This window comes from Quercus lobata, chromosome 4 (genome assembly GCF_001633185.2).
Source record: "Quercus lobata isolate SW786 chromosome 4, ValleyOak3.0 Primary Assembly, whole genome shotgun sequence".
Lineage (NCBI taxonomy): Eukaryota > Viridiplantae > Streptophyta > Magnoliopsida > Fagales > Fagaceae > Quercus > Quercus lobata.
The window spans coordinates 11,735,917-11,761,165 of record NC_044907.1 but is presented as its reverse complement, the minus strand read 5'-3'; the positions used below and the strand labels follow the sequence as shown (position 1 = coordinate 11,761,165).

The 25,249-nt window shown below is 36.2% G+C and overlaps 3 protein-coding genes and 1 long non-coding RNA gene across 4 annotated transcripts; 2 read left to right on the top strand and 2 right to left on the bottom strand.

Annotated features, from left to right (window-relative positions):
• Positions 1–8,776: 8,776 nt before the first annotated feature.
• Positions 8,777–15,058, bottom strand: LOC115984606. Its single transcript, XM_031107627.1, has 3 exons — positions 14,881–15,058; positions 11,745–11,832; positions 8,777–8,991 (listed from the first exon to the last, which is right to left on the bottom strand). The coding sequence occupies exons 1-3, from the start codon at positions 15,022–15,024 to the stop codon at positions 8,777–8,779; spliced, it is 447 nt and encodes a 148-aa protein (XP_030963487.1). The 5' UTR covers positions 15,025–15,058.
• A 300-nt stretch (positions 15,059–15,358) lies between these two features.
• LOC115987965 lies at positions 15,359–19,095 on the bottom strand. Its single transcript, XR_004091272.1, has 3 exons — positions 18,663–19,095; positions 16,245–16,351; positions 15,359–15,640 (listed from the first exon to the last, which is right to left on the bottom strand). It is a non-coding gene; the product is annotated as an uncharacterized LOC115987965 (long non-coding RNA).
• Positions 19,096–20,126: 1,031 nt separating this feature from the next.
• On the top strand, positions 20,127–21,910 carry LOC115984605 (putative disease resistance RPP13-like protein 1). Its single transcript, XM_031107626.1, has 2 exons — positions 20,127–21,769; positions 21,892–21,910. The coding sequence occupies exons 1-2, from the start codon at positions 20,127–20,129 to the stop codon at positions 21,908–21,910; spliced, it is 1,662 nt and encodes a 553-aa protein (XP_030963486.1).
• An 85-nt stretch (positions 21,911–21,995) lies between these two features.
• Positions 21,996–24,098, top strand: LOC115983258 (putative disease resistance RPP13-like protein 1). Its single transcript, XM_031105904.1, has 2 exons — positions 21,996–23,624; positions 23,919–24,098. The coding sequence occupies exon 1, from the start codon at positions 21,999–22,001 to the stop codon at positions 23,424–23,426; it is 1,428 nt and encodes a 475-aa protein (XP_030961764.1). The 5' UTR covers positions 21,996–21,998; the 3' UTR covers positions 23,427–23,624; positions 23,919–24,098.
• The last annotated feature ends 1,151 nt before the right edge of the window (positions 24,099–25,249 follow it).

Here is a 25,249-nt window from a genome sequence, read left to right as displayed (position 1 = left end):
ATAAGTACTAAAAAATGGACATGGTGATGATTAACACAGTAAACGAAATCTACAATTTAATGAAGCAATTTCATTACTACCTAAACAAAACAAACATTATGATGGACACAAACGAACGGATCTACAAATATTTTGTTCGAAGATGACAGATACAAAGAACCACTTGAAAAGAAATCAGACAGCAAGACCCAATTATTTTAAAATCAACATCACAAATCTATGGACATTACGATAATGAGTAACACAGCAAACGACATCTACACTTAATGAATCAATTTCACTTCTAACGAAACAAAACAAAAATTATAATGTGTGACTACCAGGACATACCTTGCTGGACTGGATTCGGTGGTTCAAAGGTGAAGAAAAATAACCGGTTGGAATACCGGTTGTCAGGACAAGATAAATCAGAGGGGTCGCCTACGGATTTGAGGGGAATAGCGACATTTGCAGACTAGGGTTTTGGTTTTATAGTTAACAAAAAAATCTGTACTGTACTGTGTACATCAAAGAGGGGGCGGTTGGAGTTTTGAGGAGATGGGTATGGAAAATTTACAGAGAGTAATGGTTGACGAAAACGAAGAGGCAGTCTTCAGATTCAGAAGTTCAGAGCGGCGTGAGGGTTCAGTTTATGGGGGGAAGGTACCTAGACATAGTTATCAAATAAACCAGTAACAATACTCGCTATAGGAATAGCCGAGTACAAAATGTACTCGATAACTATAAAAGCTAGTTACATCAAAACTGACCAATCAAATACCAATCCAACACCAATCGATTTGTACAGACAATGGAGGATGGACTGATGGAAGTGTTGGATTTAAATTAGTACTCGCTTACAATATACTCGAGTAGTAAGTAGTCTAGTACGCAGGAATTTTATTACACATTACTCGGCTAAGTCATATTCGAGTAACATACTCGATAACTAATTAAGCGAGTTAAGAAATACTCGTCACCAGTAAAACCGAGTTAGGTCAAAACTGACCGATCACACACCAATCCAACAGCAATCGATTGCTACAGAGAAGATTGGATGGACTGATGGAACTTCTTCGTTTTAAATTAGTACTCGCTTACAGTATACTCGAGTAGTAATTACTATGGTAAGCAGCAATTGTAGCACAAATTACTCGGGTAATTAATATTCGAGTAAAAGTACTCGATAACTATATCAGCGAGTTATGTTAAAACTGACCGATCACACACCAAGCCAACAGCAATCGATTTGTACAGAGAAGTTTGCATGGACTGACGCAGTTCGTGGTTTTAAATTAGTACTCGCTTACACATAAATCGAGTAGAAATTGCCCAAAAGACTCGATTAGTGAATAAGCGAGTTATGTTACTCGTAATCTCTAAAGCCGAGTTGTTGCCATTTTCAATTTAGTACTGACTTATTAATGAAATTGAGTACTTATAAATACTCGACTACTTTTATGTCGAGTTATATAAGTTTTCACTAAGCCAGTTTTTTGTAGGAGATACCAAATTAGTGGGCTTTACCTGCTGCTACCCAAGTTCAATCAGTACGTTCACATATATAGTAACCAAAGAATACGACATTTTTTTAGGGGTGGCAATTTTCGGTTGTATTATGTATGTGCAGCTAGTGGATATAATTATTACTTCCCAACTCAATGAAGCTTGGTTGTAGGCTTTACCTTCACCCTTGACACTGCCAAGTTCAGTCACTTGCATTCTCACAGCCTGGTGCACATACAATGTCTGACTACCGAATGGAGCTAAGACATGAATTTCGTAAGAATTGACCAAACTTTTAATTAAGCTTTAAACCCTTTCAAACCTTTTAATGAAGAGCATCTTTTTTGTAGGAGATAGCACACCATAATACTGTAAGTATTGCAATCGTAATTATTATTAAGATTATGATTACAAATATGTAATAATATTGAATATTGGAATTAAATGAACAAAACAATATAAAGATAGTAGTTCATTAGGGGGGGGGGATAAATAGACCGAACTGGAATTTTAGGACAAATATCTTCTCGATCTCTTTCCTTTTTTTTACTTCCCCTTTTGTTTGTTGTAGTTCCCGAAGACCGCTAAAATCTGTATTTTCAATATTACTTCTATACTTTATATGGTTTATATTTATATGATTTATGTATTTAGTTTTTATATATTATGCTCATTCAGCAGAGTATCTTGATACGCACATTTTTTGCGTAAGGGTTAAACTTAAAAAATAAATCACGCAAACTAGTCAATGATGACCCTCCATGGATTCGCCTATATAAGCCACAGTTAAAGTTGCAAAAATAAGAGCGTGAATATTGCTTGTAAATAATCCAAGTAACATGACGGGTATAGGAACTACTGAAGGTACTAGAGAAACAAGAACAAGAACTAGTAGTTCATCAACTAAAGTTGCATGCATCTTGAACAAATCCCAACTGTATAAATTTACACTAGAGTCTTTTGCTTATAAAAGAGACCCACATAAAAGGAAAAAGTACTCGAAAATCTAATGTATAAATTAAAATTTGTCAATTGTGGGATCTCCATCCATCATCACTATATTGCATTCGTCTAAAGCTGCCTTTGTTCAAATATGCAGATACATAGATACAAAAATCTAGAAATGAACTTTTCCATCGCACATGAAAATATCCACCCTTTGCAAATATAATTGGTATAATTGGTACCTAACTCGAAGCTGACTCAAATATTCATGTACGTCATAAACATGCTTAAGAAGCTTCATTAGTTACAAAATATGTTCCAAAAGCTGTGTCTAACATATCCAAAAAATCAGCTGTTAACATATATGCCCTCCAAAAATCTGCTGCCATGTATGCTCTCCAAAAATCTGTCAGTCTTTTATGTCCAAAAAATGTTATCAAAGTTTTATCCGCTAGCTGAACGCTGAACAATAACACGTTGTCCAACTACTGTGCAAAAAACAAAGAAAAAAACAAATTGTGGTCAGCTTTCTGTTAATATCAATAGTACGAACCACTGAAGCCTGCAAAATATGCCACCAAATATGAATCAATAAATAAAAAACAAAAACCAACAACTAAATGAAAATATAAGTTTAAACTATAGAAAAATCCTTAACGTTTGTGTTGTGTTGCTATGTCCAAGCTGAAACAAGACAGTTGTGTTGTGTTTGTGTCCAAATATCATAGGTCTAATTTGATGTGCAGGGCAGGTTTCAATAATGATAATGTGATGTGCAGGACACCTTTTTTCCATCACTTTCTTGCAAATCAAAGAAAGCGTAAAGCAAGCAAGGAAATTTATAAACAGAAACATAACTAACCAAATTCTGTACGTCATAAACATGCTGGACTTATGTATATCTAGACAGAGAAGAAGCATAAACATAACTAAGCAAATTCAATTTCCAAGCCATGCTGGACTTATGTATATCTACACAGAGGAGAAGCATAATTAAGTTACTTAAAAGTAAATAGATTTTGGAGACCCTTGACCTTAGGGACTGGGATTTACATTTTGTCTGGTTTTCTATTTGAGTTTTGAATATTATTTTTAGGCCAAACTCATTTTGACAAAATAGAAGTGTTAAGGACTAGGACTTCTAGAGTTTTTAAGTTGACTTGATCATTGAGTTCTTAAAATCTCTTACTAATATACATTTTGTCATGCCATCAATATTTTCTACAAAATGTGAGGAATTCAATAAAACAAAAACCAATAAAATTCCAAAACCAGTCTTAAGTTGCCTGATACTGTCATGAAATCAGCTTTCTCTCAAGCAAAAAGTGGTACAAGTTACCTATGACACTATGATTCTTAGCTGACCAAATAGAGCCTTTTATAATATGGTTTTTTTGGTACATGGAGGACCCATTAAACTTATAAAATTACATAAGGAGTTTCTGATTTTCTTTTTCTGTTTCTTTACCTCTACTCTCTTAGAATAGATAAAAAGTCAATCTATTAATTACACAAGGAGCTGGCCTATATAGTAGACAGAATGACATCCCCAGTTGATGATCACCTACACCATTAAGGAAAACCTTAACTTCGCCAACTAGCATAACTTAATTAGTTTATTGCCAGATTGATAAAGAGGTCTTTCTAGACAGATCACTGCTTTTTTAACTAGATGATTCCTGGTTGTTGAAGGACCACTTCTACAGCATATAATGTGTATAGATTTGAAAGAATTGGCCTTCTTTAATCATTACTCTTGTACGAATGTTTACAGAATTAATATAATAATTAACAGTTTACAATCTTGCATAGGATCTAGATCATAATGTATTACCAACAAAAGACAAACTAAATTGATGGATAGGAATTAGGAAAAAGGTAAGAAACAGAGTTGAATGGCCACTTGATGACAAAAGCTTTCACACGATTTAGGTGGCACCTTCATTATCTCTAATATTTGTTTAGGAAGCAAGTAATGCTTATTATCATCAAAGGGGTGTAAAGGCACTGGTATGAAAGAGGCAATCACATCAGAGTGATCTGAACTAGAACCTTAATGCAAGTAGTGAGACACTTCCCCATCCTTGCTTTTGCTGGTCCAGCTATAACATTGTTTTCTTTCCTTAGGCAAAAAAAATAGTAATGCTTGGATATCTTCACAGACCTCTCAAAAGAAGGCTTATTCAAGATTAAATGGAAAACCACACAAAAAGCCAAGTATCATGTAAAGCAGATATTAAGATCCACCAGGTGCATGTGTTACTAATCAAATTATAAGTTAGGAATTAGGAAAGAGGAAAGAAACAGCGTTAATTCCCTTTAAAGCAAAATGCATAAGTTGACTTTAGAGTATTCCGAGAGCTCAAATCTTTATTAGATTTGTAAACTGTGAACTGCCTTCAGAAAAAATATATATATACTAGAAAGAAAAATTAAAATAGAAGTAGAAAGGAGTAGTAATAAAGGGAAGGTTGGTATTGTTGCATGTCTCTTTGGGTCAAGGGGGTTGATTCTTTGCTTCTTTAAAAATAATGCAAACCAATCTTTTGCAGTTTTGCCTAACAAGCAAAAGAGAGTTTCATGCTGGACTTATGTATATCTAGACAGAGGAGAAGCAAAATTAAGTTGCTTAAAAGTAACATCTTCCTTTTATAGCCAAGATAAATCCCAACTGTCTAATAATGAGGACATTTATTTTATCTTTTTCTTTTTGTAACTGTTTTTGTTCTGAATTGTAATTATCGAAATTGAACCTCAAAAACTAAAATAGATTAAAAAGTCCAGATATTGGGCAAGGTTTTACCCCCATAAGCTCCACATCATCAACGGCTCAACGATCTTTTCGTTTCCTCACAACTGCCTTCGCCGGTCTCGTCTTACCTGAAATTCAAAGGGATCACACATTACTTGAATGCACACATTCCCTATGCTTAATTTAATTATCAGAAAATGTTTGATCTGAGTATGATCATCACTTAAAGCACACAACATCATATGCAAGTCCTGTGACATTCTATTAAGGTAAATGATAAACAGTTTACATAGCATGGAGATGCACTGCCTAAATAATAAAATATAATGCAAACTGAGCACAAGATTGTTAATCTGAACAATCTGATGAACATGTAGCAGTTAAGAAAGATGCCTTCATAGCTATGCAAATAATTACTTTATCATTATGAAAATAGAAGACTAGGACATATAATGACATAGTAATAATAATGACATAGTAATAATTCCTTTATGAGTTTTATATGTCTTTTATAATTATGCGCAGTCTATGGATAGCTTCCATGTTTCCATAAATCATGTTATTTACCGTCACCGGTCCCACAACCAAGGGGATGTATGTCAGTGCGGAGTGATCTTCGCAACCCATGTACCGGCACTATATTCTCACCCTGTATCTGTTCGATCTGTGCAGCCGGTTCTTCAGGGTTAGGAAATGAAGGGTCCTGGGTGGGCTCAGTTTGAACTATAGGTGGTGTCGGTCGGCCAGGGGTGGGTACAAATATACAGCCACCGTCATGGGCAGAGTCGGCAAACAATGGGGGAGACAGCCGAGTGGGTGGTGGGGACCGAGGGCCAGCTTGGGCACAGGATGTGTGTTCTGCACTATTCTCATGGCCAGGGGGGTGGGATGGCTGGGCAGCAGCGTCAGACATGCATCACGATGACCCGACACCATCCATGTACATGCCCCAGTCGCCCTCCAACGCCTCATCATCTGCAGAAAAACAGTTGCATTTATTAAGATAACCACAAGGGATTGAGTCATAAAATGTCTTAGTATTTGCAGCGTAGATATGATTAAATGGCATTTGACCCTTTAAACTCGCTTAATTTGGGTGCATGAGACCTCTCATATACACACTCACATGCACACAAATGCAAATACAAAATGAAGCCTCATGGTTGCTTTCTTTTCCGGTCCAGTGTTCTTACTCTATATTCTGATTAAACCCGTGCCATTTGCAATGGCAGTATCATATTTTGCCCCAAGCTAGAGAAAATGGGCAAATGCCCATTCCAAAAAAACAATCTAGCATTTTGCCTTCTTTCCCAAATTAATTAGGGAAATACCCCTCTTTTTAAACTCGATTTTCTGTAAAAAAAAAAATGAATTAAGCCCTATAGTGACATTTTTAAGGATCCTATAGTGACGTTTTAAGGAACTATAGTGGCATTTTATAATCCAATCTCCATGAAGTCAAGTTACATGCAATTTTTTTCTCTTTTTGTTACCTATAACTCGACTTCATGGAAATCGGATTACAAAACGCCACTATAGGTCCTTAAAACGTCACTATATAATCCTAAAAAACGTCACTATAGAGCTTAACTTGATTTTCAGAAAATTGAGTTTAAACAGAGGGGCATTTCCTAATTAATTTGGAAAATACGGTAAAATGCTAGATTGTTTTTTTGAAAGGGGCAAAAGCCAATTTTTTCATACAATAATTATTTCAACTTTAACAATAATATTTAAGAAATGAAGTTGCCGTTTTAGGATGAAAAAATTTTCTGACCGAGACTGGAGAAATATTACTTCCACTATCAATTTTTACAAAATGTTCATAAAAATTCTCTCTCACTGTTTTTGTGTTTTTGTTAACTCGATTATTTCAACACTCTGTATTCATTCAACTGAGAATGGAAGACAACAAAGTCCAAAAACAAAGGTAGAGCAGACCTGAAAACACATAGCAGTTACAAAGCTGATACAATAACAATAAAACATTGTTTCTAACAAAAGATTCAAAATGTGAAGTGTAACCAAGGGCCAAGTGAATACGGTGTAAACCCTATTGTAAAGTGTAAACCCTACAAGACAAGGGCCAAATGCGTAAGCAATCGCTTGACCCGCACCTAGTGCATGTCGTTCATAGAATCCAATAACTATTGTCTAGTGTAAACCCTTCCCAATAAAACTAATACTTACGCCACCTAGACGAGTTACATATAAACCTTGTTTTGTTGGTAAAATCTAATAAAACTTTGTTTTTAATTCATTATTGGCATATTAAATTAAGTATAATAAAAAAATTTATAAAACAAAACCTTTGAATTACAAAGTCCAGCTTTGTTTACTTGTTTATACTCTATTATTGTTATTATTACTATTTTTTAAACTCTAATTTTATGAACCTCATAGTGTGATCACAACTTTGAATTTCCTCATATAATGCTAATTTTATGTTCATGGTTGCGTAGCAATATTTTTAAAAGGAATTACATTGGCATCCATAGTGGTCTGTGCTTTATATGATGAAAAAATGATTTTGCTGGACTTTTGTTTTCATACATACGCATAATATATTAGCATTGATGTGTATATGTTAAAAGTGGATAATAGTATTGTGATTGTAGTTGATAAGGAATGAATGAAACAAGTTTGCATGTCTTAAACGTCAATACATATATATATCGCTTGGAAGAAAAAAGTGCTTATTCCCATTGGTTAATATTTAAAGTGCTTAGTCTTAATATTTAAAGTTTGGCAGAACATTGTAACGCTACTAATTATACCATAATTATGAGAAGGAAGTGAAAATTAACACTAAAAACTAGTTACCAAACAATATATACTTTGCTACTATCATATGTCCTCTAAATAAATTACAACTGAAAGTAGTAGAAGTTAAATTCAGTAAGAATTGAAGGTATTAGAGTTGGAAGTTACCCAAGACATCGTCATCCTCGTGACCACCTCCACGACCTCCACTGTATGCATGACCTCCACTGCGTCCACGCCCTCTAGACCCACGACCTCCCCCACCACGGCCTGTAGCCTGTGTGCTCGCCTCAGTCACCGTGGCACGCGCATTCTCCAATGCCGCTCGGCTCATCTCTCCGACAAGGTCCAGCGTCCTCTTCAGGTGATTGTACACTGCGGAGTTTGGTTCGCATTGCAATAGTAATTCCACAGTGGACTCAACCTGCGAAATAAATGAGTCCCGTTAAAACTTCTTTGTTTAGTTTTGTGTTGTGCAACACTAGGCCTTTAAGTCCACAGCACTAAATCTATTTTATCTTTATTTTTTTTAACAAATAATTTATATATATATATATATATATATATAAAACTTAAATTCTCGTAATGCATGCAGCAACACACATATATTGTCAATCCATAAAAGAAGCATCGAATTGTTGCCTTACCATGATTTCCCAATACGCCGAGTCGCGTGTAATGTACCGTCTCGTCGTCTTTCGGTAGGACTCCATGTAAGCAGCAAGGTATGTCGTGTCCCCATCCAATGCCGGTGCGTCAGCAATATGTTCCTCTCTATAGGCCCATCGGTCAATGTAGACAACATGCTCTTGCACCCAATCCTTATCTAGTTTACCTTGGAGGGAGATTTTGTGGAGATGAACGGATGTATCTACAATATCCGGTGGCACTTGCTTCATCCCGAATTGACGAAAGACACGTTCGGGATGATGATCCTCTACTATCCAAAAATAGATCAATGGCACATCGGCCCTCCATATTTGTCGGCCGGCAGTGCAATATGGGGGCAACAACTCTAGGACATCGCTGTAGGGCTCCCAAACAACCTGCAGAAATGGTCAACAATTAGATGCCTGCCAACAATAAGAGAACCTCAGAGTGCTACCGGTGTGGCAGCCACACAATAAAGAGCTATGATGCTTGAATCAGAAAATATGATGAAGGAGAGAATTACTTATTAATTATGACTGTCACCTTATACCTATGTATGATTTGAGTTCTTTCTTACATAGAGTTGTTATTTCATGTCATCAAAAACATTTTCTTATCTGTATACGTATTCCTTTATTGGCTCGAGCTATAACTTGGCATCAGTAATATGTCTACAATTATAGCATGCATGCTTACTTTTTATGTATCATTGAATTTCCAATAATTTTATATTTATGGTCATGAATCATGATATGCATGAATGTGGTTCCCCACTAATTATCTCTGACATTGGCAAAGGTTTGTTTGTCGGATAAAGTGAAGGTGACTTGAGAAAATCCTGATATATAATTTAGACTCTCAGACATTGATTCACAATCAAAATTAAACGTAATTCTTCTCCAAGAATTTCTTATAGTGCTGGATTTATGAGTTAACATATTATTCTTTGCACTTCAATTAGAACAAACAGTATCACTCGACGATCATATGTGGACAACGTGAAAAAAGACAAATTAGTTGTACTTGTCATGATGACTACTTTGATAACTCAGCTAGTGTGTCCTACATCTTTATCATGCACTTCAACTTTATGAAAGAATTGATGGTTCTTGCATTTATATGATTGTAACCAAATAAAAGATAAAAGACAAGGTATCCATGATGAAATTGGTCATAGGTCGGAGTACAGTTTATCATGAATTAGATTCTGCTGATGTTGTGAGCCCATATGAACTCACCACAGTGATTATGTTATGTTACCAGTCAAGGTTGTAAATTTCTATCAATGACATCCAACTTTTGCTGTGGATAGCAAATACACAGTTATCTAGGTTTCCTATAGAACAAACTGCACTCATTTTTTGAGATACTATATTTTTCCTTACACCTTTTTGAAGATTTTGATCATATAAAACTGTGGTTTAAAGCTAGCTAGTAAGGACATCATTCAAAATCTGTACACATAATAACATGAGAAATTTTCTTGAATTTAAATATGAGAGGAAGTCGTTTGAGATACTTTGATTATTTTAGAGGAAAATGATTAATGCACTAATTACAACAAGTGACTTGTTTGAAGTTGGGAAGTAAAAAAAGATAGAGGAAGACAAAAATGACATTAATAGAAGTTGTAAACTTTGATATGTCCATTAAGGAAGTAAGGTAACAAATAGTATGATTTCGATTCAATAAAATGACCAGCAAAAAAGAGTTCATATGGTCGACCTGACTAATTTGTTGAGTATATTTAGAACCGACCCAAAAATTTTGAAACTAATGCTTGATTGTTGTTTTTGTAAAAGGAAAAAGGATTAAAAAGGACTAGAACAGATTGATCTTGTTGAAACCACAAGCATTGAACAAATGAAAAGGGTGGTCTTAACTTCTTTTTGAAGTTATATTAGCAACAATTGCTGGTGGAAGGAAGAAAACACCAGTGGTTAGGAGGTGAGAAATTAAGTTGTCTTTAGAACCTTAATTAAGATTGGCAGTTAAGAAGATTTTGGTTACCAAATTAAGGATATGACTATATATAAATATATATACTAATAAATAGTTAGATCAGAATCACTTTTTCTTTTTCTCTTCCCATGCTTTCTTAGCTGCACCCAAATGTACTTTTCAGAAGGACCTAATGTTGAGACTTTATGATCCATTGCCCCACTAGATTATGTCATGACCTCATCAAAGAATCAAATTGTGTATTATTGAAGCCACTTCTTGACTGATTAACTGTATTTCAGTAATATGTTTGGAGGTTGCTGACGAATCAAGCTAATGCTATTCTCGTGACAACTAGAAAAGGAGCACTGCTCACTGCTCTCTGATTGATGCTTTTAGCAGAGTCATCCTATCCAAAAAATTTTCTTTTCTGTTGGTTCACAAGACATGGGTAGTGGGTGTTTGGTTTTTGATGAGCAAAAGTTTTGAAGTTGTTAGGCTAACTATACAGCTATCTTGTCTTGTTCTTGATGAATTTTACTCGCTTTTTGTTCTGACTCATTTTCCTTTCTATGAAGTCAAGGTTCTGCAACTTGACCATCATGTTTGACTTGTTGAGGCAGTGTCGACATAAGCCTAGATTTGCAGTAGCATTCAAAATTTTAATTGTTTCACAAAGTCTAGCTAATTCAGGATGCAACTGTTTAATTAGTAGCAAATGATCATATGTTAAAGCATATTTGGGTGTGTCGACACTTTTTCTTAACAAGTGAAATACGTACTTATTTGTGTCAATCCTCAATGTGAGCACACATGTATAAGACCATTGAAGAACCACTTCACTAAAAATCGTAAGACATTCTTGACCTATTTCCCCCTCTTATTCTATTTCCCCGTCTTATTGGATTTGACATGGTTAGATGCACCCGGATACTACTAGTTGCAGTAGCTAAAACCGAGGAAGAAAATTGAAGCGTACACAGCTAAATATATGTGGAATCAAATTAGTGTAAAATTACTAATGAAGGTACTTTATAGTGATTGCCCACCTTCAAATATAATTCGTAACTAATGCCTTGTATATCTATGGTCTAATTAACCAAAGTTACATTATTAACTATACACATGCAGTAGTTGACAACCCTAGAAAGTCAAAACCAAAATAAAATAGAGAATTATATCCTTGTGACATGAAGCGGTAGAATACTTGGTGTGCCCGTATACTCGACAGTGACGCACGATACGCAACTAGCACATGTGTCGCATGCTCTGTCGTGCTCTTCGGCCCCTTCCATCTAGTAAACATATAATTTCAAACAATGCTCATTAGTTATCATGCAAATAATATATTCCAAATAATTATCATGCAAATATTCATGCCACTGTAGTACATTTTCAGTGTACTTGGGTTGGCTATTCTTTAATAAAAAGTTCTAAAGTTATATATCAAAAAAATAAAAAATAAAAAATATCATGCTAACTTTGGAACTTTTCTTCTCTAGAATGAAAGACAGAAAAAGAGTGGCTCCTTTTTTCAATCTTGGATTCCCATTGGGTGCACCTATAACTTACCAGTTTAAAAAAATACAAATAAAAACAAGTCAAAATCAATGAGGGACAAAACAGTTTTCTAAGAAAGACTTATTGAAAGTCCCATATTGAAATGAAAGGGGATACTATACTTCCTCCTCAATAAATACCTCTCCATCAAGAATTTCAAACATGAATACATTGTTTAGTTTTTGCAAGGGCCTGACATTCTTTAGTTTTTAATGTTGGGCTAGCTTATGTGTAAACCTAACATATAAGGGTTATTTATTTATATATATATATATATATATATATTTGTTTTCATTAGATTGTTACTTATCAAAAAAATAATATACAAGGTTTTCTTTTGTAAGAGAATAAAAAAATTTAGTAATTAAAAAAGGGGCCAAAACTAATCAAACTCCTCAAAACCAAAACTAATCAACTCGTCACACTGGCCGCTCTGGTCTGCTTCAAAAATTTAAGCTCCTTCAACTTTGCAATGTTGGATAAGTGAATATGGTGTTTTACTCAAGGAAATGACCAATTGTGGAGATGCCTTCTGAGAATTAAATATGAGCAAGATTCCCAGTGGACTACAGACGGAGTAGAATTTCCACACGGAGTGGGACTGTGGAAAGGAATAAGAGCAGGTTTTGGGAGTCCTATAAATTTATTAGATTTAAAATTGGGGATGGCATGAGGGTGAGGGTATATGGCTTGATGCATGGTGTGGGAACAAGTCTTTTAATTGGTTAGCTTACGTTAGTTTATGATCCTTTCCAAATTGCAGCTAACAAACATGCTAGGGTTAGTGATTATTTGGATGTTAGGGGTAAAGTAGTGCATTAGTACCCTTCTATGTTAGGCAATTGCAGGATTGGGAATTATTGTCTCCCTGCCCTGTTTGATTTACTGTATTCTCAATGGGTTCAGCTTTGGATAGAAGACAGCATATTGGAAACTAGATAGAAATGGTGACTAACTCCATGTGAATGTATTTTCAATTTCTTGAATTTTCTTTACCCTTTTCGTTTGTAACATTTTCATTCGACAATGGAACCCCACAATCACAAAACCAACTTGTGATTAGGGAATATGGGTCGTTCACGGTGGTGGATAAAGTTGGGATTTGGATAATTTGGTTGGGGTTGGTCTGGTATTTGTCCTTCACCGGGTAGTAGAGCAATTATAGAAATTGTGGATCATTATAGAGAAATTGGAGAAATTGTCATATTGAATAATATTTTATATTATTTATTGACAAAATATAAATTCTCCAATGACATAACCGTACATAATTTCATTTAGTATATTTACTTTCTAGTAAGTGTTTTAGCATGATACCAAAATTTATTTCTCAAAATAATGTAGTCAAAAAAATTTATTTGGACTGAATTCATTCTACCAAAGTTTAAAATCTATTTGCAGTTGTCTCCTCAAATGCTGCATTAGAAGCTACAAAAGGCAGATTGAACCTATGGCATTAGTAAGCATCTCATGACCATGGACCCTTTTAGGACAAGAGGCCAGTCCCTAAGCTAATAGAGGCAATTTTGATTTGAAATAGGCCTATAGCTTCATTAACATATCAAAGTTACCATCAACCCCAAAAAAATCCAAGACTCTCAAACTTACCAGAACTTCCATTATCTTGCTGATCCCATTTACCAGGCAATGTATGCAACTACCAATCCACATAAAATGTTTATGCTACACATCAAAAGTGATACCAAATAATTCATGAGGTCTTTAACCTTAGACTAAACAACAATGACATACGGCAGAAAAATATTCTACCACCCAATCTAGAGACATCGATAAAGGAATTCCAAGAATAAGAATCATCGATGGAAAAGCTAAGAGGATTTAAATTAATTTCTAAGCTCTTACTAACCCACCGTGATGCATATTGGTTAGCCAAGTCCTACAATTAGTGCCAAGGAGCTCTTGACTCATTTACATCTCATATATCAATTTATGTATATTCTATGATGAATGATTTTTGAAAACCAAAAAACCAATACTTCATTTCTAAACACAATTATCAAAAACACATTAGATTGAAATTTGAAGGAGGAATATTAAACCCAAACCATCTGAGAAGTGAAAACCCAAGGTTATCTATGATATCGAACACAAGTCATTATGGGTTTCCACCACTTATTTTACTAAAAATTAGAAAGATCTAAAGATCGAGAGATTCTTGACTTGGGGATTTGTTGAAAGTATATGATTTAATCTCTTCTTTCTTCTTCTGTATTAGAGGTGTTATATACATGTAATATATACTTATTTGTCTTACCATATAAAAATAGTTAAGCATAGGGTAAAGTTAAGTTATGGCCCTGATTCTATTTTTTATTTTTTCATAATTTGATAGTTGGAGTGGGGGATTTGAACCCTGCATGTCTACGTCAAAAACACTAGGAGGTGCCAATTAAACTACAAGGCTCTTGGCTAGGTTATGGCCCTAATTATCTTGCAAATTCAAAACTACTACCAGGCAGAAAAGGACATTGGCCAAAACAGCAATGCTTTAGCATTGCCAATACATTTTAGCATTTCTAATATTAACTAAATGCAGTAAGATATTGGAATTTAAATTGGAATCAGACTAACCAAAATAATAATCATGCAAATATAATGATTGACATAAGGTGAAGAAATTTGTCTTTCGCAAAATAGCATGCTTTAATCATAAAAGCAAGACAGTCTTACAAATATATGTAGGCACCACAAATCATACCAAACATTTATTGAAAAAAAATAATAGTACTTGACAATTGTATCAAACTACTCAAATAACATACCGATTGGCAAAGGGACCTGCCTCCACTGGCGGTAGTGGCAACCTCATAACAGGGCATATCAGTGGGAACCTCGAATACGCCCACAGCTGCACCAACATTACTGCTCCTCCAATCTGCTTCGCCTTCGACTCCGATGCCTTGCATAAGTGCCTGTACAACCAGGCTAATGCCCCACTACCCCAACTGTATCTCTTCGCGTTGCTGATTGGGTTTAGGAACTGTAGAGGCAGCACCGACACCCGGTCTGCCGACTTATCCATAAACAAAATTGTCCCCAACCGATCGAGTATGTGATAGCGCGCATGTTGCTGCACTACCTCATCAGTAGCATCCGCAGCTAGGGGACCACTAAATAGTGCATCCAGCCACGTGAATCTGAGCCTCGCCCCAGCAAGGATAGAGGTGTTCTCATGCGGATGCGGTATCGGGTCTGGTGGACGATGACCCAATAACTCAAGACACAATGTAGGCCACTCTATCTTCACAGCCCCAGTAATTGGCAACCCATCAACAGGAACCCCTAGCATCACCTCAATATCTTGTAAGGTGATGCTCATCTCTCCATGCGGTAGGTGGAATGTGTGCGTCTCCGGACGCCAACGCTCAACTAGAGCTGTGATCAACGCATGATCCACTTCCATGTTTGGAACCTTGAATAACCCTTCAAAACCCGCCTCATTTATGTACCGAGCAATCCGTGGGTCAAGCCCATGCTCGGGTAACTTGCAACTTCGGCGTCTGCAGTTTAACACGCCTGGCACTACCTGCACACGAAAGAGCATTGTCTTAGGATAGTGCACACGAAATAACTATAACAATGCTACATAATAATAATATGCAAGAAACAGTAGGCTAACTAGTTAGTCCCGAACATTTTGCAAAACGTTAGTTACAATGTTAATTGCTTATTCGCTCTACCTCAATAGCAGATAGGATCAAATTCAACATGAATGACATTGTTTAAAATTAGCACTAAGGTGATGGGCATCATGTTTTTAAATGAATGAACAAAGTGCCTCACTATGTCAAATGGAGTAGGGAATTAGGAATCAAGGTCGTTAGTTGTCTTATGTGTAGCCACGCGTAATTGTGTGCGCATGTTTGGAAAAAAGAATAGTAGCGGATTCAATTTCTTATTGATTACTATAGCTTCTAAATGACATGTACTGACTTTGAACATTTCTGCTCCATACAATGTTCTTGATTATTTATGTTTCATGCCATTTTCTCTTTGGATTAAATACAATTCTGCGTAAACCAAAACATTCTACCATGTCCAACGTCTATTTGCAAAGAATCAAAGAACCGTACAGAAATAAAATTAAATGATTTTGACATGTCAAAAGTTCAGTACAACTACACACCTGACCGGCTGGCGTCTCCCAAAGTAGCGTGGATCGATGAACCGGCTGCCGCGTCAACTGTGTACCAACCGTCGGTCCAGGATCCACATTTCCCACTTGCTGCATATCTGACACGCATGCAATCATGTTAGACACGTAAACACAGGCAAGTAATAGTGAAGAAAAGCTTGGCTTTTGCAAGTAAACACAGGCAAGTAATTGAATGTTCTACAACAAACTCACAGAAACAAATACAGAGAGACAGAGTGAAAGACAGATTTGACAGAAAATTGAAAACATATAATTGCTAAACTGAATTATACATCATGCATCTATATACACTGATTTTCAATCGATTTATCATATCAAGGAAGAGTTAAAGTAAAACACTAAAATATAAACAAGGAATAGTTCGTGAAGCCTAATATGTTGACAGTAACGCAAAAGATTGTCGCTTTCCAAAAATGTTTTCATTGTTTTTATGTGTTTCGTGCAGGTGAATCCTAGTTTTCCTGAAAATATTTTAGGTTGGGTGGGAAAACACAATTAAGAGAGGCCTAAAAGGTTTTAGGCCTGGCCTTAAAACACATAAAACATTTTTAGAGAGCACAACAGAACACCTCCAACCCTCGAGTAAGTAGCCAACTCCCTTCCCTAAGCTAACCACTCCAAACCACAAGAGAAACCATTGCACAAGTCGACCAATAAAGCTCTTCCAACACAAAAGATTAGACCAGCAATCCACCAGTTGTAGCCAAGATAACCCACAGTGAACATTTTTTTTGTAATTATTTTTGCTGTTTTTCATTCCCAATCCATTGACCACCCCCATCCCCCCACAGCAACCAACCCACCCTGCCCCACTATCACTGCCAACCTACATGACCTCTCTCTCTCTCAAAATCTCAATTTAATTCCTACTTTTGTTTCTTTATTGCAATTTTCCATCTGCATCAAAAGCCTAGTGGCAATTCATATTCCATTCTTTTCCATTAATTAAATTACATATCAAACCCCATTCAAAACCCTACACTTTATAGAGTCAAAAATTAATTCCGACACACAGAAATCAATACCCTAGGGAAATAAGTATAGTAGGCCAAACCACCAAAAAAATAAATAAATAAACAAAGCCCTAGGTCCGTCAGAAGCACCCTAGAGGATGTACTATTTCCATTCCCAAAAGCCACCACAAATCTCAATGCTCCCTAACCTAACCCAATCTATTATGAAAGGATTGGGTGACCCTAAAAGGCCACTAAGGCCACTAAGTTCCCTTTTCAACCCCAAATGTAATAGATGATAATAATAATAATTCGATGTACTTAGTCACCAAACATAACCCACAGAAGCTGCTAATCTGACACAAGACAGGAGCTTAAACGGGCTTTAATACCAAATTTGATGTAGCCTTTTTAGGAATTTCAACACTAAACTAGATTCTTGATAACATATTGATTGTGTTGATGGCTGTTTGGTATTTAAACAATAAAAAGAACATCAAATAAACAAAGATAAAACATTGGCCAATCACACCTAGGCCTAGGCTTTCCTAAGCACTCACATTTAGGTAAGATATAGCAATTGCGATTGAAAAAAGTTGGAATGTTCATTATATAGGCTACTTCTAAATCCTTTCTTACAAAGGCTAGGAATACTAATAACCAAATAAAAAAAAAAAGTACTTTAACAACTTCTAAGACAATTCTAGTCTCTTAAGACAATCAAATATGCATCTGTACACAAAATGTAAGTGACTTTCAACTGATGTGGTAAGTAAGTTTATATGTTCCCGTATGATATTACAAGGATAATGACATGAAAAAAAAAAATTACAAACCAAAACTTAGATGTTGAATAAAAACAATATGGCACAGTTAGAGCCCTAAGCAGAGTAAATGGCAGCAAAGGTTTTAGGATGTCCATGGTCTGTGTGTACATATATGCGTGCATATCCATTATACACACATTATATCTATTATAATAAAAACTAAACAGAGTGGAAGCTTGTAAAAACCAGTAACTTTGAAGCTTGTAAAACCAATAGCTTCCCAATTCAACATCATTCAGCATTGAATTAAAAAGAAATTTTCCCTAATTCAAAATCATGACATAACTTGTGACATAATTTCTGGAAAAAATAGAGATTGATTTGATACACTTTCAAACTATATGAATTACAAACCAATTTCCCCTAACAATGAACACCGTTGTCATGCTAACTGTATTTTACATGAATTTCTGCCCTAGATGTGCGTCATAAAACACTTCAAAACCAAACCCACTTCAAAACCAAACCCAACAAAGCTAAAACAGCAACAATAATTATGAATACAGATAGACAACAATCTAACAGCGAAAAACTTAGGAAGCGACACTCAAATCAGATTACATGCAAAGGGAAAAAATTAAAATTTGAACTCAGCATTTACAAATTACCTTAATACGTTTGCAATCCTTTAACTCCGAAGACAGATTGGGTTGAGCTTCGGCCGTGCTGAGATTGAAAAAGTGTGGGTATGGGTATGGGTTTCGATTTAACTTCGGAAAAGGTCTACTGAACGGTTTGGTTTGGGTGCGGGTAGAAATAGGAGAATCTGACGGTGGCTATTGACGGTGGCTACTGAACAGACTGGCGGTGGCTACTGATCGGACTGAGGAAGGGAGAGAGACTGTAGACTGCAGAGGAAGGAAGACAAACAGTTTTAGAGACGTTACATTCAAAAACTGGTTCATATTCCGCATATAACTCGTTTTCCCCATTGACGAGTTCCAAACAGTAACGCGGGAATATTTTATTGCCCAAAAGCCAAGCTGGAACACCAGCGTGGCAAGAACCTGGCTACAACTCGGTTTCTTCATAATCGAGTTACTTAAGTAACTCGGCTTTACGGAGATCGAGTTTTAAAACAGGGGCACGCCCCTATATAGTTTCGAAACAGGGGCATTATGCCAAATATGTTTCGCAAAAAGGGCAAAAGGCCAGAATCCTCTGCATTTTGTATAGGCAGCCATGTGGGATTTGTTTTGAAAATAACATCCATTTACAAACAATTTTGTTAGAGAGCATCATTTCTAAACTATTTAGTAAACTAACATCTCAAAGCTAATGGACTTAAGTTCACGGTAACAAATTGAGTATCATAGACTCTATTTCTGTTAAAATTCATGTGGAACTCGTGTAGTAAACACTCGATTTACACAAAAGATCCGTCTATTCTCCTTCCTCTTCTCTCTCTGAGAAAAAAAAAAAAAAAATCCACGTCAACCAAAGAAACAACAAACCCAGTCGGCGAACCAACGGTGAACCCGCGAACCCAGTGGTGAACTCACGAACCTAGCGGTGAACCCACGAACTAGCAAACCCAAGCAACGAAGCCAACGGCAAACCCACAGACTAGCAAACCCAGGCAGCGAACTTAAGCAGCAAAACCCAAAACCCATGAACTTAGGCACCCAGACGTTGTGTGATTCCTCAAGCAAAGGTTGTTTTCCTCTGTTTTTCTCTTTTTATTTGTGTAGACCAGGAACTAGACTTCCACTGGAAATCAACACCTACAGTCTGGATTGGTTACAGTGAACTCGAGTCTAAAAGACTCAAGATATTAGGTTTTTGTTAAATAGTTTGAAAATGATGTTAACTAACAAAATAGTTTGAAAAAGGTTGTTATTTTAAAAAAAAAAAAAAAAAAAAAATCCAGCTATGTGGGTTACAATCACGATAGTATATGCCACAAGTCAAAAAGTAGAGACAGGAGGGGAAAAAAATAAAACAAAAATTCTCTTAACAGTTGGGAATCCACTCAATTATAGCAAGAAGCAATTCGTAGACTGCAGAGACTTTCTCACATTTCACAATCCTATCTCTTTTCTCTTCGATCATTCCATTGCAAAGCAGAAAAAATGGTCCTGACTACGTTCGGATCGTTGGCATCGGCACTCTCGGGACTACTAAAAGTTGTGGATAGTGGCCCGTTCAAAGAATTCTTTGCAGGTGATAAGGATCTCATTGACAAGCTAAAGATAGAGCTGCTGACTGCTGACGCAGTTCTCAGCGATGCAGAGGAGAAGCAGATCACGAATCCAAAGGTGAAAGAGTGGCTCAACGAACTCAAACATGCTGCTTACGATGCTGACGATCTGCTGGACAAAGCCACCACTGCCTATTTGAAACTCAAGAAGAAAATTGAAGCTAATTATATCAAGGGCAAAGCTAAGGCTACGTCAGAAGAGTTCAAGAAGCGAATCTCTGTTTTAGTTCCATTTTATGCTGGTGTAATAGACGGACTCAGAAAGATACTTGAAAGACTACAAAATTTAGCAACGCGGAGAGATCTTCTCCATCTCAAGGGAAGTGCAAGGGTGAAACCACCACCCAGGTGCCAGACTACTTCTTTGCTAGACGAATCTGCAGTGTTTGGTAGAGACAAAGATAAAGAGGAACTAATGGCGTGTTTGCTTGGTGGTACTGCACAGGAAAGCGGAATCCCTGTAATTGCAATAGTCGGGATTCCCGGAGTTGGGAAGACTACGCTGGCTCAGCTTTTGTATAATGACTCCAGGGTCGAGGAACATTTTAGTGGAGGCAGGGCTTGGGTTCATGTTTCAGAAGAACTTGATGTTTTTAAAGTAACAAGAACAATTTTTGAGTCGGTCGATTCAAAGAACTGTCATGTCACAGACCTGAATGTTCTTCAAGTCAGTCTAAAGACGACATTGAGCGGAAAAAGATTTCTGCTTGTCTTAGATGACATTTGGAACGAGAATTTCTTTGATTGGGATTTATTGTCAGCTCCCTTAAAAGCTGGAGCATGCGGGAGTAGAATTATTGTGACTACTCGTAATCAAGGCGTTGCATCAATCATGCGGGCTATTACTACTCATCATCTACCACAATTGTCAGATGAATGCTGCCAGAAGTTATTTGAAAAATATGCATTCGGGACTAGCAATCCTGATGATCATCCAGATTTAAAAAGTATTGGTCATGATATTGCAAAGAAGTGCCAAGGCTTACCTCTAGCTGCAAAAACACTGGGGGCCCTCTTGTACTCGAAATTAGAAGCTAAGCAATGGTGTAGAATACTAAATAGCAAGATATGGGATCTGCCTAATGATAAGAATAGCATACTTCCAGCATTAAGATTGAGCTATAATCATCTTCATCCACATCTCAAACAGTGCTTTGCTTATTGTTCGATATTTTCAAAGGGCCATAAGTTTGAAAAAGAGAAATTGATTCTCATGTGGATGGCGGAAGGTTTCTTGCAGCAGCCAAATGGTGAGGAGACAATTGAAGAAATCGGAGAAAAGTACTTTCTTGAACTATTGTCAAGATCATTTTTTCAAGCATCAACTCACAAAAAACCATACTATTTAATGCATGACCTTGTCATTGATTTAGCTCAATTTGTATCTGGAGAATTTTGTTTCAAGCTTCAGGAGAATCAGGACCACAAGCAAATTCCAGAAAAGGCTCGGCATTTAGCATGGTTGATGAATGGGCTTGATGTCGACAAGAAGTTCGAGGCCCTTCTTGATGCAAAGTCCCTGAGAACCTTAATCTTATTAGTCTCTTCAAACACACAGAAACCGCCTGCCTTGCATACAATAATTAGTGAAAAAAACTTGTCAACACAGTTACGTGTGCTTTCTTTACCTGATAAAGGGATAATTACGCTGCCTGAAGTGGCCAACTTGCAACATCTACGTTACTTGGACTTGTCTAACACGTCCATCACCAATTTACCACCCACAACGTGTTCCTTGTATAATATGCAAACGCTATTGTTGTCAAATTGTTCTCGTCTCAGTGAGCTGCCAGAAGAAATTGAAAAACTTACTAATTTACGCCATCTGGATGTGAGAAGAAGTACGCAAATAACAAAGTTGCCACCTAATTTTGGAAAATTAAAGAATCTCCAAATGTTGACTAATTTTTTGGTGGGCGAACCCAATGGTCAATCATCAAAGATCAGTGAATTGGGCGGGCTTTCATGTCTTCGTGGTGAGCTTTCCATCTCAAGGTTGGAGAATGTAGACAATGAAGAACAAGCTTCAAAGGCAGACTTGAAAAGTAAGAATTATCTTTGTAAGTTAGAATTCAGTTGGAATACTACTAATACTAGTTATGATCGTGCACTGAAGGTTCTCGAGAATCTGGAGCCTCATACAAATTTGGAGAAGCTTACCATTAAAAAATACAGTGGTAGTAAATTTCCCAATTGGTTAAGTGAGGTCAATTTCCCTAACATGGTGATCTTAGAACTAACCAATTGCAGCTTTTGTGGGTCCTTGCCATCGCTGGGGAACTTATCTTCTCTTCAACAGCTCTATATCAGTGAGATGAACAGATTAGAATTGGTGAATTTTGGATCTCATGGGGATGATGGCTCTGGAAATTTACCATTCAGATCTCTGAAAGTTTTGTCCTTTATAAGGTTGCCAAGTTGGACGACTTTGACTTGCGATTCAGAATTCCCTTCCCTACAAGAGCTTACTATAAGAGATTGTGAAAAATTGATGGGCAAGTTTCCCGACGATGCCTATCTACCATGTCTCCAAGACTTGAAATTAGTTAATTGTCCGAAATTTTCTATATTTTCAGGAGAGGGGATGCTGATCGATAGTTTCAGACAAATGCATATCTTAGAAACTCTGAGTGAACAGCTTTGCCGCCTCACCTCCCTAGAAGAGCTTCAGATCACATCTCTTAGTATCAGCTTACTTTCAAATATCCCAATTTTGGGCAATGGGCTTTCTGGTCTCACCTCACTCAAAGAGCTTCATATTCGCAACTGCAAGATGCCGGCAGAGCTCCCCAACCTACAATCTTTAGTTATCACTGATTGCAAAGAATTGGAGGAATGGAGTTTGTATAGAATGGAGTTGCCAACTTGTTCTGAGACCACAAATGGATGTGGTGGGGAAAAGGAGTTTTCAAAAGAGAGCTGGCTGCCTGACACTCTCACTTCTCTTTGTATCAATATCAGGCCTAGAAAGCAATGTGGTTCACATGGAATGGAGTCACTGACTGATTTTGAGATTACAGGTAAATATAATGAGGAGTGGTCGTTTCCTGAAGAGGGGATTCCTCTTCGTATCAGCAGCATTCCAGTTCTCGAAAAATTGGTCAAACGGTTTCAGCACCTCACCTCGCTCAAAAGGCTGGAGATCAAGTGCAGTATGTCGATTCAAGCATAGGGATTACCCACCTCCCTTTCTTTTCATAATCAAAACTTCTCTTACCTCGCGTCCCAATAAGGACAAAGGGAAAGATTGGCACAGGTTTTAAAAATTGACTAGAGAGCTAGTCAGCTGGGACAAACGCTGGTGGATGCATGTGGGCTGGATTTCTTCGAACTAGTTTGGTTGATTTTGGGGCGAATTATGTTTGACCATGTAAGTTGGATGTAAATTGAGTTGAGTTTCTTTATATAGTTTTGGAGTGTAATTTTCTGAATCTGCAAATTGTGAGTTGAGATAATTAAAACAAAAGAAAAAATTAAAATTTTGAAAATAACAAAAGCAGTCGAGTGATGAGATATATGTTGATTTGAGTCTATGACGATTTGTTATGCAACCTGTGATCTCTCTCTCAACGGTTACATGATTTTGTTTTTTATATTTGGTTTTGTTTTCTGTTTCTGAGTAACCTATGTTGACATTTCTTTTAATGATGATGTTGTCTTGTAGATGATGGACGGAGCTTCGGATCTAAGATGATTTGCTGCTTATTGTAGGATTCATCCTTCTAAAGATTGGATTGAGTCCCAGGTTCCTGAAATTGTCCAAAATGGTATTAAAGATCTTAGGGATGATTCCGGTGATATTGATGATATGGATGCAGAAGCATGTATTCCAGTGTTGTTTGCTTATCAGGGATTGGTTTTTTGCTTTGCTATCCAATTGGGTTTTCTTTATTGTTGCTCATGCCCTTTTTGTTGTATAATTATTTTGGATATTTTAGTTTTTTTTTTTTTTTTTTTTTTTTTCTCAAGTATTTGGATTCAATTGACCTGTAAAATTGTTATGTTTCTTTAATCTTTGCCCACATTTTTCGAGGAGCTAAATTGATGGGTAGTTTTTTTTTTTTTTTTTTCCTATGCTTTGCAATCAATTTGGCTTATTTATGTTTGCATAGATTTACATTTCAGTCCATCTCAATGATTACATTGTCTTAGTTTAGCATAATTTGATTATTTCGTGATTTTTAATTTCAAGGCCAACTGGGGTATATATATATATATATGGTTTGTGGTCTCTAGCACTTATTCCTAACAGTGTTTGTGGGTTTTGGTGTTTAGATGTAAAATTTCTTGAGACACTTTGCCAATCACATTGAAGTACAATTTAATCTACTCTTTCCAACATATGTAGAAGTATTATGTTTGTCATATTTGCTAACCTTTACATTCTTTGGGAGTTATAGCTTGGACAACCTTTACATTCTTCATTGTTGAGTAATTTTACAGATTGTAAATGTTTCTATTTTAATGTAATTAAAATTTTTTTTAAAAAAATCTGTTTTATGCATTTTCTTACAGAATATTATTGTGGGTGTTTATAGGAAGAAGAGCATGAACGTTGAACTCTACTGAATTGTGATAGCAGTTTTTTGAATACTAAGCATTTATATTTGAACACATACATAATCATAAGATATCAATGGATCAAATAGCATGATAACTAATGTTTGTCTAATTTAATCTATAGACTGTAACTTCACATTTTTTTTCTCTATTGTACATTCTCCTTTGTCTTGGTATTTATAATGTTTATAAGTTTTTCGTTATAAATAAAAGGCTATGTTTCAAAAAAATATAACAAAAGCTGTTCATGAAAGAGAAATTAGTTTGACCAAAAAATATTAATTTTTTGTACTATTTAATCAATTGGATTGTGGGTTTGAATACAATGTGGGAGCTGCTCCTAATTGGTATATAGTCTCTCTTTGATTCCAATTTGTTCGATTAAAATCCCAAAACAATATTTGTTACTTGCTATAATTTGCAAATTAACCCAGT

Coding starts and splice junctions, on each gene's coding strand:
- LOC115983258 (XM_031105904.1), top strand. CDS start 21,999: ATGCAAACGCTATTGTTGTCAAATTGTTCTCGTCTCAGTGAGCTGCCA.
- LOC115984605 (XM_031107626.1), top strand. CDS start 20,127: ATGGTCCTGACTACGTTCGGATCGTTGGCATCGGCACTCTCGGGACTA.
- LOC115984606 (XM_031107627.1), bottom strand. CDS start 15,024: ATGCAAGGCATCGGAGTCGAAGGCGAAGCAGATTGGAGGAGCAGTAAT. Junction 11,833..14,880: donor GCAGGTCCCTTTGCCAATCG/GTATGTTATTTG, acceptor TATGTTTACTAG/ATGGAAGGGGCCGAAGAGCA. Junction 8,992..11,744: donor CGAGTATACGGGCACACCAA/GTATTCTACCGC, acceptor CCATTTCTGCAG/GTTGTTTGGGAGCCCTACAG.